The 14,644-nt window shown below is 35.0% G+C and overlaps 1 protein-coding gene across 3 annotated transcripts in view; it reads right to left on the reverse strand.

Moving 5' to 3' along the window:
- The window catches only part of LOC148538790 (N-heparan sulfate sulfotransferase 4-like), a 392,388-nt gene that overhangs the window by 344,973 nt on the left and 32,771 nt on the right, over nt 1–14,644 (reverse strand). For all 3 annotated transcript variants that reach the window (XM_088452212.1, XM_088452213.1, XM_088452215.1), the window contains exon 2: nt 4,094–5,319. In XM_088452212.1, coding sequence (XP_088308338.1) covers nt 4,094–5,071 — 978 coding nt within the window. In that variant the 5' untranslated portion in view covers nt 5,072–5,319. The remainder of the gene's footprint in view (nt 1–4,093; nt 5,320–14,644) is intronic.

A 14,644-nucleotide genomic window follows, 5' to 3' on the forward strand; every position in this document is an offset into this window, starting at 1 on the left:
CAATTCTATTATTTATATCAGCTCCTTATTACCTAGAGTATCGAGTATAAAATGATTATTAGAAAATCAAGGAAGTTTGTTTTTTAAGGCATTTTTGAGCATTGACATCTTTTTTTCAGAGGTCTTTATTAGTCTATTATCATTGGTGCATACTAGTGAATTGAATAACTGAGTTTGACTGGCACAAATATGCTTTAAATCCTTCTTTTAATATGCTCTCAGATTCACACATGAATGTCTGGAGCATCCCAGTCACATTACGACTTTATACAGCTAAATGAATAGCATGTTGTAAAATAAAAAGAAAGGATACAAACCTAAACCTTATCACATGGTAGAAAAATATTAAAACTACATGATACAGTAGATGTGCATTCTCTTTAACCAGTTGCTGACACCAATGAGTTCAGATATGGCGGCAGGTAAAATTTATGGCAGTTCTGGAGCCCAATTCTGGTAATCAACCATAAAAGCTGCCACTGACAAAGCCCATTTCCATCACAGTACTTGAAAATAACCTGATTCAATTTACCAAGTAGCCTTGACCCCAACAGTTTGACTCATGTTTCATCAGAGGATTTATTATTGCATCTGGCTATTTAGTCATTTTTTACATCATTTTGTTTTTTATTTCTGATTCCTTAAATCATTTTTGGAATTGTTTATGTAATTGTTTATAAAGTTATCTGATTTTGAAATTTATCCTAGTGCTTTGTTTTATGTGAATAAATAAGAAATTTATTTTTATGAGTAATTGTTTTTACTGCTTTATTTTCAGAAAACTAGTCAACCAAATGCTTTTAAAGTCTGCAATAAGTAATCAAATGCTTAAAAAGAGAGGTAGTTAAAATGCCTGGTTTTGGGACGCATCCCAACTGCCAGCACCCCGATAGTAAGTAGTTGGGTTTGGTGGAGGGTTAGGGGTTAGGCACTACGAGGAGGGTTAGGTTTAGGCACTGGGGGAAGGGTTAGGTTTAGGCTTCAGGGGGAAGGGTTAGGTTTAGGCTGCAGGGGGAAGGGTTAGGTTTAGGCTGCAGGGGGAAGGTTAGGTTTAGGATGCAGGGGGAAGGTTAGATTTAGGATGCAGGGGGAGGGTTAGTGTTAGGAACAGGGTTAGGGGTTTGGTTAGGATACTTACCAACTGGTGTCAGTATTCTAACCCTCTTGGGATGAGGGCATTGGGATTCTGACCACAGGGATCCCGAGCGCCGGCATCCCATACCAAACCCCTTAAAAAAGTATTATACTTAATGCAAAAACTATAATTTGTGCTGAAATAGTGGATCTTCCCTTATCAAGAGGAAATTGTCTCTAGTTCATAACATGTGGTTCTGAAATAAATTATTCCAAAATTGATGACTTAGTGGTTGAATAAATGCCTTTCAAATATTTTTTCATATTGGCTAAGCGCTTTATACAGTTTTCAGTGTTTATTCCAACTGTTTTGGTGAACCAACTTTTGGAATGTTCAAACTTATACCCCTTTCACACAGAAAAGCAAATTCCCAGGTCAAGCATTTGGAACTGGTAATTTGTGGATCAACACAGGTCCTACAGTATTTCTGTGTGATAGGGTCAACCTGGGTCGAAATTCCCGGGACTTCAACCTTGGTTTTTACCAGGGTTGAAGTCCCAGGAATTGCTACCCAGGTTAAGTGTTTCACACAGAAATACCCAGTCCAAATGCTTGACCTGGAACATTGCTTTTCCATGTGAAAGTGGTGTACAGAGTGGGACTGGAAAAATAAACCTGTTCTTTTAATGCTGGGTAAAAGCTGGGCATTTTGCTATTTTCTGTGTGAAAGGGGCATAAATAATATTTTATAAGGCCACCTAAATTAACTGATGAGTTTTTCCCCACAAAACAACTAAGACATTGTAGTTTTTTATTTAATATAGTTTATAAAATATTTTTAATAATATATTTAAATATTTTATTTAAAAATATATCTAGTTGGTGTATTGCACCCCCCATCCCCCATGTCCATAGGCCCCATTAAAAAATAATGTCACACCCCATTGACAATGGACTCCCCAGTGGTTATAAATCAACAACAGTACATCCCACACCCTCTTAGTAGTAAAATATATGTTTGATAAACTAACTCCCCCTTTAAAAGCACCTGTTTTTTGCAACTCCCCTCCTCTCCTGTGACCAGTATTTTTTTTTTTAATTTGTCCACTTTCCCCTCTCAAGCCTCATATGGCTCTATTTTAACCCTCCCCAACCCCACTGATACTAGATACTAGTTACACCCCTCACTTCCATGGGAATATATCCCTCCACATTCAGAGTGCATCAGAGCGTGTATCAGGGAGGACTGATGATCAGTCCCCCTTTCTGCTGCTGATCTGACATTAGCCAAATAGTGCTGAGAAGGGAACTAAGTTCCCCTCCTCACACTATGATCCCCTGGGCATGCGCTTCAGAATGCCGTTACACTCGTGATTCTGGCAGTGATGTCGGCAGTGACAGACTGCCACATCACTGCTGGGGAGGTCTGTGGTGTCAAAGAAGAGCCGTTCTGCACTTGTGCAAAAATGGATCTTCTCTTCTAAAGTCAGTGCACACATGTGATGCGACCTTGCCAGCTGAAGCACTTCTGGCTGCCGTCGCTAGGACTAGATAAACTGCATTTTGGGAAAATTTGGAATGAAAAGTCCCTTAACATAGGCTCAAGTATGTGACATACAGTAGTAATTAGTATAAAGTTGTGCGGTTCGGTTTTTCTGAAAACCAAACATATTTAAACTTTGAAATTCTGAGTTGAATTGAGTTTCGGCTCAGATCACTTTTGAGGGTTCGAGTAGACCCTGTCCCAGCTCTGGTCTGCTGGAAGTTCAGAACACGGATTTAAAAACTAAATCTTGGGTTTTGGATTGCATATGAACAGGTCCAAACTAATTTTAAAGATATCCAAAACTGATCCCCAACCAAAACATTTCCGGATGGTTTTTGCCAAAATCATAACATTTGAGGGTGGTTTTGCCAAAACCAAAATACTGGGGTCCGTGTACATCTCTAAATTAGTATTGTACATAAAGATAATATGCAACAAACATTGCATTTGTTTTTTTAGACTTTTTCATTAAAAAATAATCACCTGAGTTTTAATAGTTGACTTTTAAAGATATACTTTGCATCTTCTACACCAGAATTTGTTTTGTATAGTAACCCATATGCTTTTCTATCAAAGCGTAAACTATTAAGGGACCCCTTTTAAAAAAGTTATGCATCTGCCCAGTACATTTAAACATTTACATGGATATGTACAATCTTATAAATGTAATTTAATGTATACATTGAAATTTACACCTGGCCTACAGTATGTGACATGAAAGCTATGTTGCCTAAAAGTTCTATCTTCCATTTACAGTACTGGAGCCACAGGTTTAGTTCTGACTAGGGCTCATATTCTCTCTGTTTTCTGCATGGGTTTGCTATGAGCATTTTGATTTTTTTCCACAGTCCAAAAATGGACAGGTTAATTGGCTTCTGACAAAATAAATCTATTGTGTGTATGTTTGTGAAAGATGATACAGGCTAAATGGGGCATGTGAATATGCAATCTTAAAATGTAATATGATATATAATATGATAATTATAATATACAATTTGACTCAATATTTTATGGAAAGTGCTGCATTATATGGTGTCATTGTAAAGGTAAATAATAATAATAATAATAATAATAATAATAATAACAACAATAATAATAATAACTTACACATGAACATTCCTGACCTAACTCTAAGTCAAAAGGGATGCAACTATTATAAAAATGCAACTCAATATATTGGTGTAATGTGTTCATAAGTGCAGTGTCACAAATATTTAGCATTTTTGTCTGGTCCAAATGGACTAAGGTAAATATCAAACTCTAAATTAAGTGAGTATAAATTTGAATATTATGACTTTAAACATAATTTTACCAGCAAATAAAAATTTTCCAAAAAATATTCCAAAAATTACTTCTAAAATTGGTAATATTTATGTAATTTTAGCTATCATTTTACACAACATGACATATGTAACCATTTATGGCATTAGTGAAAGTTGTATATAAATATATTAAAAATGAATTAGCCTTACCTTAACATCATTTATGTTCATCCTAGTGCCTTCCTTTCCAACGAATATATCATCTATGTCAACAAGAATGTATCTGTCCAATGATAAACTGAGTTTCTTCCCAGATAGAAAAGATATAGCATCTACAAAAATTAACTTGTGTAACCAAAAATTCAAATTGTTGCCAAACAAAACTCGTTGAATACCATCATGAAGACCTAAGTCCTGGATTATGGTGGCATGGTGGGAAGATCTGGATAAAGAGTGTTCATGTTGCACCAGTGTCTGGAGTTCAGATAAAATCACTGGTTGGTATGTGGAGTGGTTGTATTGGAAAACTGTCCAGTCTTCTCCAGGCAGAGGACCCTTCTCAACTGTTGAAGCTTTTGTTATGTGCAGCAGTGGGGAGTTTGAATTTACAAAACAGTCTTTTAAAGCTACATTGTTGTAGAGAACAAGAGGAAAACCTTTTAATTTGGTACTTGGCAAGCTGTTTTCAGTAGCTTTGTGGAAAGCAATGATGCTAACACTATATTCAACGCAGTATTTTTCTAAAAGTTCTCGATTCCATGAATCCATTGCTACATACTTTAATATATTTTCATACACAATAATTGCATATTTGCCTTTGCCATCTTTTGTAAGAGGAGGAATGTCTCCTTTTGTGGGTGCAATAACTATGTGATGCTGAATTCTGCTTGACTCTAGAATTGCTACAATGTCCAGTCCAAGCTGGGAATACTGACTCTCCACAAAGACTAACACTGTGAGATCTGTCTTGGTAATATCGACTGACTTAGCTGTCTTCATTTCCATTGATCGGTATGGTAATAAGTTTATGTCTTCAAAGTCAGCTTGTGTTGGTTCAACAAGTACTATTGCCTGCTTGTGGCCAGAATACAAATAATAAGCAGAAATTACTATACTTACAAGGCAGAAAGTGGCTAAGAGAATTACTAGTGTTCGGAAGCTCCTTCGCAACTTTACAATATGATTCATGTTTTGGGTTTTTTTTCTCTCCCAAATTCAAATGCTTCTCCCCTTATTTCATATTAAAGTGACAATGTGAGTAGAAAATAAAAGTGAGCTTGCACTCCTCTGCATATGCTTATGTGACCATTGCACTGCAAGTATAGTGGAGGCAATCAAACAAGTTCAATCAGGGATACATGTGAATAGATGATTGTACAATAGAAGAGCCTTTCATCCAGAATTTTCTGATGGCCAAAGAAAGTAATTATCATCACCTATATAATAAAAACATAAATAAAATGACATAATGTAAGTTGATTGATTCTGATAGCTTATTAAGTGCTGAATGACAATGAAGAAATTGTGAAAGTAAATCATATACTAAATTGATGCCAAAGTCAGATATAAAATTGTCACAATAAGAACTTTAAACTATAAATCAATTCATATATTAAATTAGATGATTAAAACATTTCCATGATATGAAAAAGGTGCACCAATTTCAGCCTTTAATAAATTACAATGATTTCTTCCTGACCTGAAAATGGCAGTTGGTTAAATTCATTGGATCAAATCCCTTATTAAATTCCATAAGTTTTAAACAATGAAATAAGACAAATTTTCCTAAAACATGTACAAATTAATGTTGAACAAGGAAAAAAAAAATAATCAATTTGAAACAGAAACAAAAACATTTACTGTCAATTCTAAACTGTTGTAAAGGGAAATTCTTTCTTTTTTTATTTACTTTTAAAGGGTCATGTCACTTTAGGTGTACACCAAATTAATAATAAACCAACATAACCAGTATTCGCATACAGCACAGTTGCCAATTAATTTCCAAGGATACTTTTCTGTAGTGTAGCATATAATCATGTCCTGTACTAATCTATAAGTCTGTCCTTTGTGTACTACAATCCACACCATGACATGCGCACTGTACTTGTGTAATTGTTTGTAATTTACTGTACTATATATCAGATTCAGTGGAATATATAATTGTTAATATTCTATCTACCTTTAGAATTAGTTGGAAATGGGTGAATGTACAGCCAGCATATCTACAGAAACTGAAATATGTTATCTCAGAAGCAATAACTAGACTTTTTGGTGCCCTGTTCCAGAGAGAGCATCCCCCCATTTTTTAAATAGGGACATAAGATAGTGGACCTAAAAAAGGGCCATGGCCTCATGGGGAATGGCCAGGGAAGATATAGGGGAGGCCAGGAGATGCTGGGGATAGAAGAAGAGGAAGCTATAAGTGAGAATGATAACAGACAGGAAAATTGACCGGCCCAAACAGCACCCCCTGCCATGTGGTGCCCTGTGCCAGGGCAATGGTCGCACTACCCTAGTTACGGCCCTCTGTTATCATGTCAACATAGAGCAGATTCTCTAAGGAACCTCAACTTGTTAAGTCCAAGATCTAACAGTATACTGTATTCACATTATTAATGATTTTGTCAAAAAATGTGCCTTAAAGAAAGTGTTAGGTGTAGAATTTCATTATAGTGTTTGTTCGCATTGAACTTCTCCCTCAGTATAACCTAACCATACCACAAAAGATTTATTATAGATGATTAAATCCATGAAATATGGTATTTGTAAAAACAGTGTGGGATGCTTTCTGTGGAATGGTGAAGCAAAATGGAAACTCAAAAGACTGGGGGGGAAATTGTTTTTAGCTGCAGGTTCTTGGCCTACTTTAATACTTCCACAAATTGCCCAACATCAACAATTTATACAAATATTTGGAGAGTAAAAACTGAAATTGCAATTATATGGATGGCACTGTGTGTGTAATGCAGGTGTTGGTACTAGTGGCACTTAATACACATGTGGTATGCTTAACCAGTTCTTAGATTTGTAATTTGGTAGAAAAGCATGTAGCAAATGACACAGGGATATTACAAGTGTAACAGCAGTAAGCAATCTATGTGGAATATAGCAGCCTAGAGCTTAAGGTAATGCTAGGTGCCATAGTTCACTGGGTGTGAACTGGGCAAATGCACCAGTGGGTGTTATCCCTGGTATCTTAGTATATATTGATGGTGATATAGGGTACTTGCAGTAATGTTTGGGCACTGAAATGGCTCTGACTATGGTGAGAGACGAAGATTCTGTCAGGTCCTCATGGACAAAATGGAGTAAAGATGGGCAGAGACTCCACACATGAGCAGATGATGGAGGCAGGCAGCACATTAGCGCACTCCTTCTGACAATTTTATTGCCTTTTTTCCAGTAAAATAAAAATATAAATATAGAAGGATGATTTGTATTCTGTCTAGCTAGGAAATGGAGCCTTGCTGCAATTTTCCTGTGGTTTTCTCACAAATGCTTTAATGGCAGATGCTGTCCATTTTACCTCACAAAACAACTGCTTTGGCACTAAATTAAATCAACATTTTTATTGACAACACTAATGAGGATTCAGTACAAAGCAGAGAAAAATGGTGGCAGGCCCTATATACATCACTACTTCCACAAGGTGGGCTGCATCCTGCCTCTGGTGCACAACACAAATGGTTTACCCTACTCCTTCATACCATGCCTACAATGAATACTCAATCAGTCATATGGTGTTGCTGACCCCCAGACAGGGAATATTATACAATCCCTAATGAGAAGGAGAGTAACCAGCTATGCACCACTATTTTGCTAATCTACATTCCCTACACCACCCATCCATAGAAAAAATAGCAAACAAACAAACAAACAAACAAACCAGGGCACAACCAAAAAGGGAGGGTGGGAGAAATGCTTGGAACTAAAGAAGTTTCAGTCAGAGTGCATATGTCTTCACATTTCCCACCTGCTGTAATAATTGGACTAGCAGGCTTTCAATCATATCAAAACTGCCAGAGGCCTGACCCAACAACAAAGTCTAGCTCTTCCACAGGGTTTAATCCTCTTCAGTACTTTGTTGACTTCTTAATAATACTATGTCCTAATAAATATGACAGTTTGAAAATTACAAAATTGATCCAAAACTTACGATGTTGGAAAATCACAGCTAGATTAATCTCTTCCTGTGCCTGCTAAACTATCGGTTCTGTTGTGTACCTAGATTACTGCAAAATTATGCCACAACTTTGATCATCTCTAACCATTACATACGACAAAACATGTTTATTATTGAAAATGATAAAATCAACTTCGAGGCATTGCATGAATTATGCATATGTAAAGAAATGGGCAAAACACCAATAGACAGATATGTCTATCTGCTACTCCAGAATAGGAGTAGCAAATAGACATAGTTATTATTGCATTATTCTCTTCAACAGCTAACACTGTGAAGTTATACATACATGCATACATACACACATATAGAATGAATAAAGAACAATTGATGTGATGCAGTTAATCAATGTTTAAAACATTGTTACAGTATTTTTGACAAATGATTAAATTAGCTGTATATTATGAACCTTAAACATGGTTTTTGTGAATATAATAAATGTTTTCTGAATATCAGAAATTCATCTATAATAATGGGGGCATGTTTATTGATATACAATGAATACAACATTTTAGTTACCAATGCATGTACATACATTTAAATAAGTTAAAGGCTTGATGAATGAAGCAAGAAAAACACTATATAATTGCACACAATGAATGTATTAGATTAAGAAAACAATAATAAAATATAATAATAATGCTCATTATCCTCATCCTAATAATAATAATAATAATAATAATAATAATAATAATAATAATAATAATGATAAAAATATCCATTTAGCCTATTTACTATATGCCACTATACTGTATATACAAATCTAATTTAATCATCTTTTGACTTAGTTTACAGCTATATGCAAACATTTATGCTTCCCTGGTCAAATTCCATGTCTCACTGAGCCTGAAAAAAAAAACACAACCACTCACTTGAACATAAATTAAGCCAGAAAACAATTCCAGAGTTGGCTGAATACTCTGACCACTTTCTCCTCTCATTCATATTGTTTCATTCACCAGTTTCTTTTTTGCTTTGTTTTATAACCCCAGAAAAGAATTTACCATAGGGTTACATCATTTTCTCTATTACTTCATTCTTTGGGTATGATTAAACCAGTGGATACAGAAATTTAGATTTGAGACAAATTAGCAGAAAATTAATTGGTAATGGACATTCCAAAATTATTCCAGTTTTAACTTTGCCAGGTTCTGGGGATATAAATCAAGAGGCTCATACAGACAGTATAGCGGTGGAAAAATATGCACCCTAAACATCAGCAGGGAAAGATGCAAGCATTTAAATGTATATTGGGGCTAATGTTTATCTTGCATTAATTCACATGGATATACACACATGCTGATTTATGTGATTCTGACATTTGCCTACTCCTGAAAGGACAAACAGGATGGGATGGCAATCTGACATAGGCAAAGCACAGTAAGAACATGGTTTGGACATTTGTGAATACATGCAGACCAGGAAATAGACTAATATAAGCTTAGAAAGGCCATATTATTAATGGGTTGGTCAGGGGCAGGTGCAGTTAGTAATGATGATAAAAATAAGAGTCATCAGCGCTAGCAAACCGCTTGTGATTAAGAATGCATCCCTTTGAGGCACTTACAAGTCATAGGCATTATTAAATAGTATCACTGTGCAACTGGGACTAAAATTGCAGATGTAATGATCAAAGCAGTGTGTCACATGGAACTGATGAAGATAAATATCTGAAGAAATAAAGTTGATAAAAGGTGTTAGAGTTAGATTATTTCACAGCACATAAAATATTAATAATTACATACACAGTAACTGATTGCTGCAGGAATGAAAACTCACTGATAGGCAATATCAGCTCATGTATTACATGTAGTCTTAAATTATTTGTAGTTTAACATTGAAATACTTAATGTTTCTATTTTTAAATCATGCACATTTTCAGGTATTTTCTTCTTCATCTGCCTGCTATTCACCTTTTTCTGTTTTGATGTTTGGGTCTGGTATGAACAGGTCATATTGTCCTGTTTAGCATTTGTACACAGATTATATGTAGCTACAGGTTTGCTCTGTTCCCCATGTGTGTCCATCTGTTACTATTTATGAACTTAGACATCAGTACTGTAACAAAAAGTACATTTAATCATTGGTACAAATTAAAAATTAGGCTTAGAGATTTTAAGAGCCAGAGAATAATTTCCTGGACCTTCTTCTCATCTCTTGAAATAACTCTATTGGTTATTAGAGCAAATATGTAAATATTAGGATGAGTAGTGAAGTTTAATCTAACATGAAAAAAAATGCAAAATTATAAGAATTAGTTTATTACTAAATGTAAGATAGATTATTAAAATAAATGAACTACTGTATGTATGTGCACTTAAAACAGATGGTTAAATGCAGTTTGAAAGCATTTAAAAGGGGGTCCACAAACTCCTAAAAATAACACATTTTGAGAATAGTAAAATGCAATCACTGCGCAAAAAAGACCAATACCAAGTCCTCATATATTAGGAAATAGAGAAGTTAATCACTCTAATAGGTTCCAGCAATTCTTCTTATATATAGTCCTACTTCTGGTGATTGTTTAAAAATGGATACTCTTTTATAAAGGATGCTCCCTTCTCAAAATGAATCAAACTTCAAATACTCTTCCATTGATTCTTCATGTAATACTCATAGAATGGAAGGCATAACCCATATGTGAAAGAGAAAACAAAGAGAAGAGAGACTAGTAGTGCAAATACCTTTAGAAAGGTTAAAAGATTTAATCACAGAAATTGCACTCACAAACAAAAGATTTACAATCATAAAGTGAAATGGCTGTCTCAGACGTTGGATCACTGCTATACTCAACACCTCTGATGTTTCACAGATAGTATGAGTAGGGCACCAGATTCCCCTTTATTCTATGCAGGTTATTAAGGAACGCATTTTGAATCTGCATAGATTCTTCATCAGAAGCATTAAGATAATGCTTCTGATGAAGAATCGATGCAGATTCGAAACGTATTAAGCAGTGTAGCACCTGGAGAACTGGCTGATGGGGAGATCCTGTTTACTTAATAACCTGCATAGAATAAAGGGGAACCGGAGCCCTAAATGTTCTATCTGTGAAACATCGGAGGTGTTGAGTATAGCACTACAGGTCTCTCTTCTCTTTGTTTTCTCTTTCACATATGGGTTATGCCTTCCATTCTATGAGTATTACATAAAGAATCAATGGAAGAGTATTTGATGTTTGATTCATCTTGAGAAGGGAGCATCCTTTGTTCAACAATGTATACTCTTTTATAATCACCAGAAGTAGGACTATATATAAGAAGAATTGCTGGAACCTATTAGAGTGATTGACTTTTCTATTTCCTAATATATGAGGACTCGGTATTGGTCTTTTTTGCGCAGGATTGCATTTTACTATTCTCAAATTGTAAGATAGATTATGCCAAAAACACAAGTCTTATTCATGAATCTCTAATTTTAGTGTCATTTAAACATATTTTCCAGAAAAAAAAGATTTAAAAATCTGCAGCTAATATAGTAAAATGAATGGTTCTGAAAACAGATACCTACTTAAAATAACATTGTAAATAGAATCATCAGGCCAAATCACTAGATGCATATGAAATACTTTGTATAAATGCACTTTCAATTCATGCCACTATATTGGGTTTTTAAGTTTTAAATGTTTATACTAACCATTGGTATGGATTTGACTCTTCGAACATTTAATTGGTAAAGATTTATGCCTGACTATGCTTCTTAAATGAGTAATACATTAGATCTATGTTTAGCACTTAGGGCTTTTTTAATTTAAATTGGAGTGGAGAACTGACCTTCTCATAATTGCTATAGCTGATTAAGCTGTAATTTTAGGCCAAGTTCTATTCAACTTAGAATAAGATGGACTTAAGTAAAAATGAGTTGTATGCAAAACTTGTCATTTGCTTTCTTGCATAGTAATCTGACTTTTGTACCAAAATTCTTACACAATTCCCTTTTATAATCTTTTATACACAATGTATTAACTATCACCAACAGGGTCTTCTTACTATTTTGGGCTCCTTCTAATAATAATTCTAAGTCTAACTGAATTGTTGGCTAATTACAACAGTAAGGGGGTTATCCAAAATTATATGAATTTTCACCTGATTATGGTTTCTAGCATACAATCTCTCCTAGATTTCAATAATTCTTGAGGAAAAAAATTAAGTGTGAGCCATATACAATATAAGCATGCATTATATATATATATATATATATATATATATATATACACAAACAAACACACACAGGTTGAGTCTCCCATTGGAACCATGGTTATTTTGGATATCAGAATATTTCGAATTTTGGAATATTTGCATACCATAATTAAATATCTTGGGAATGGAACCCATATCTATACACAGAGTGCATGTATGCTTCATATACCCCTTATACACAGAGCCTGAAGGTGATTTTATATATTTTTAATAATTTTGTGCCTTAAACAAAGTTTGTGTATATTGAAACATCAAAAAGCAAAGGTTCCACTATCTCAGTCATGCTAAAAATATTCTGTATTTTGGAATATTCCATATTTTGGAATATTTGGATATGGGAGGCTCAACCTGTATATATATTTTAGAAAAATCACTGTTTAATTACTTACTACTTGATAACAACCAATGAGCTAGAATTCAGTGGTACCGTATGTAATATACAGTATTATTATCATAGGGTACACCATATTCAGGTGAAACATTAACATTTACATTTAAAACAATATAGTTAAAAGTAATTTCTATACAACACTTAATATTTACCTGCAATTTTTACATGGTGAAGAAAAAGTGTGTGGGTGGTCTGAGTATAGTGTGTGGGTAGTCTGAGAAGAGTGGAGGATTTATTATTTCTATCAATAAATTCAAGGAATGTGGTTTGTATAAAACAGATGCTTTACAGAGAACATTTGCTTTCTAAATAGAAACTTATCACAGAAATACAGTATACTGAAATGTATTCCTTATAGAAAGTTTAGATGACACTTTTATAAATAACCACTTATTTTCACTAAAGTTATTTTTTGTCAGAATACAATTAATCTACCAGTATATTTCTTAATTGTGAGAGGAAACTGAAGCACACACATACACATGGAGAGAACTTCACACAGATAAGGCCTTGGTGGGGATCAAACAAAATACCTCAGTGCATGCTCCTGTTATTATTATTATTATTATTATTATTATATATTCCTAAAGGAAAGGGATAATGATTTATGATGCTACTTTATTCACTTAACTGGCTAATATTTTTTCCAAAAATGTCCCGAAATTATTATTTTTTTGTTATTATCAAATTATATAAATAAAACCTATTTAAACTTGATTCAGTATAATTTAATCTATAAAATAAGCAAGAAAGCGTATCTGTCTGTTTGTCCATCTTTTTGTGCTTTATAGATGGCCAGAGTTTTGGACCTAGCTCCACCAAATTTGGCATGGTGGTGTACTTTAACCAGGATTAGGTTTTTGACTAGGCATGAAGTTTTAGACAACAAATTCAACAGCGCTTCACAGGAAATGTATATCTATGTGGGAGCTGCTTGACAAGCGGGAAGTCCTATCTCACAAGGTAAAGTTATAAATAAAGAGCATTTATGTCAAGCGCTATACCATAATGGATTAGTATACCAGAAAATGTATTGGTGTCAATATTGATATATATCAAAGCAGTGGCTGGGAATGTTTAACAACATCTATTAATCGTTATCTTATATATTCTATTAGTATAAATGTAGGACACAATATTTAAGGTGATAACCTTTACTAATGAAGTACATAGAGTTAAAATGTATGCAAAAACAAAAACCATATAACATTGAACAACTTGGTGTTCATTGCATTATGAGGTATTGGCAACAATGCTGGCAATTGGATGTATTTGTAACAAGGATAGTTCCAAGTATATACCAAGTGGAATAGATCCTAAAGAGTCATTATCCTTCTGGCTGATCTGTATAGGGATCACGGTGTCCCATGATCTCTATGGGTAAATGTTGCAATAGATATAAGTTACAATGGGAGTTAAGTCTATCTATGTTGTTATGGCCGTTGCCCGGGATATATCCAGGCCAGAGGGGGGACGAGTGTCCACGTGATCAGTGTGTTGTCCCGGACCTGCTACTCACACTGGGGATCTGAGGCAGCGCTGCACTTCAATAGGAAGTCACACCCTGCCTGATCACACTTGGTGAGTGTGCACGGTCTGGGGAGGAAGGCTACACTGGCTTAGGTATGGGAACCAAGTGCTGGGTGCTCCCTCCACACTATCAGGGAAAACTTACCTGATCTGCCGCTGGGTATGTCGTCCTCCCACCTCCTGGATGCCCTTGTCTTGTATGGAAGTCTTCAATCTTCTGTCTCCGTGTGAATAAGGTGTCCGTATGACCACAATGTTCTCGAGAGTCTTCTCTATTGACGTGATCACGTGATCAGAACTGTGTGAGATGAGATGGATGGTTTGCTTGCGAGTTGCCACTAGTTGCCAGTAGTAATTTGTTAGCAGGTGTCTCCAATGCGTTTCAGCCTGTGAGCGGCTTTTGTCAAGGTCCCCAATTAGAAAGGGTCCAGGGCTGGTTCTGTGAATTATAGGGAGAC

Source organism: Taudactylus pleione, unplaced genomic scaffold, assembly GCF_031769625.1.
Source record: "Taudactylus pleione unplaced genomic scaffold, aTauple2 ptg000036l, whole genome shotgun sequence".
In the NCBI taxonomy this organism is placed as follows: domain Eukaryota; kingdom Metazoa; phylum Chordata; class Amphibia; order Anura; family Myobatrachidae; genus Taudactylus; species Taudactylus pleione.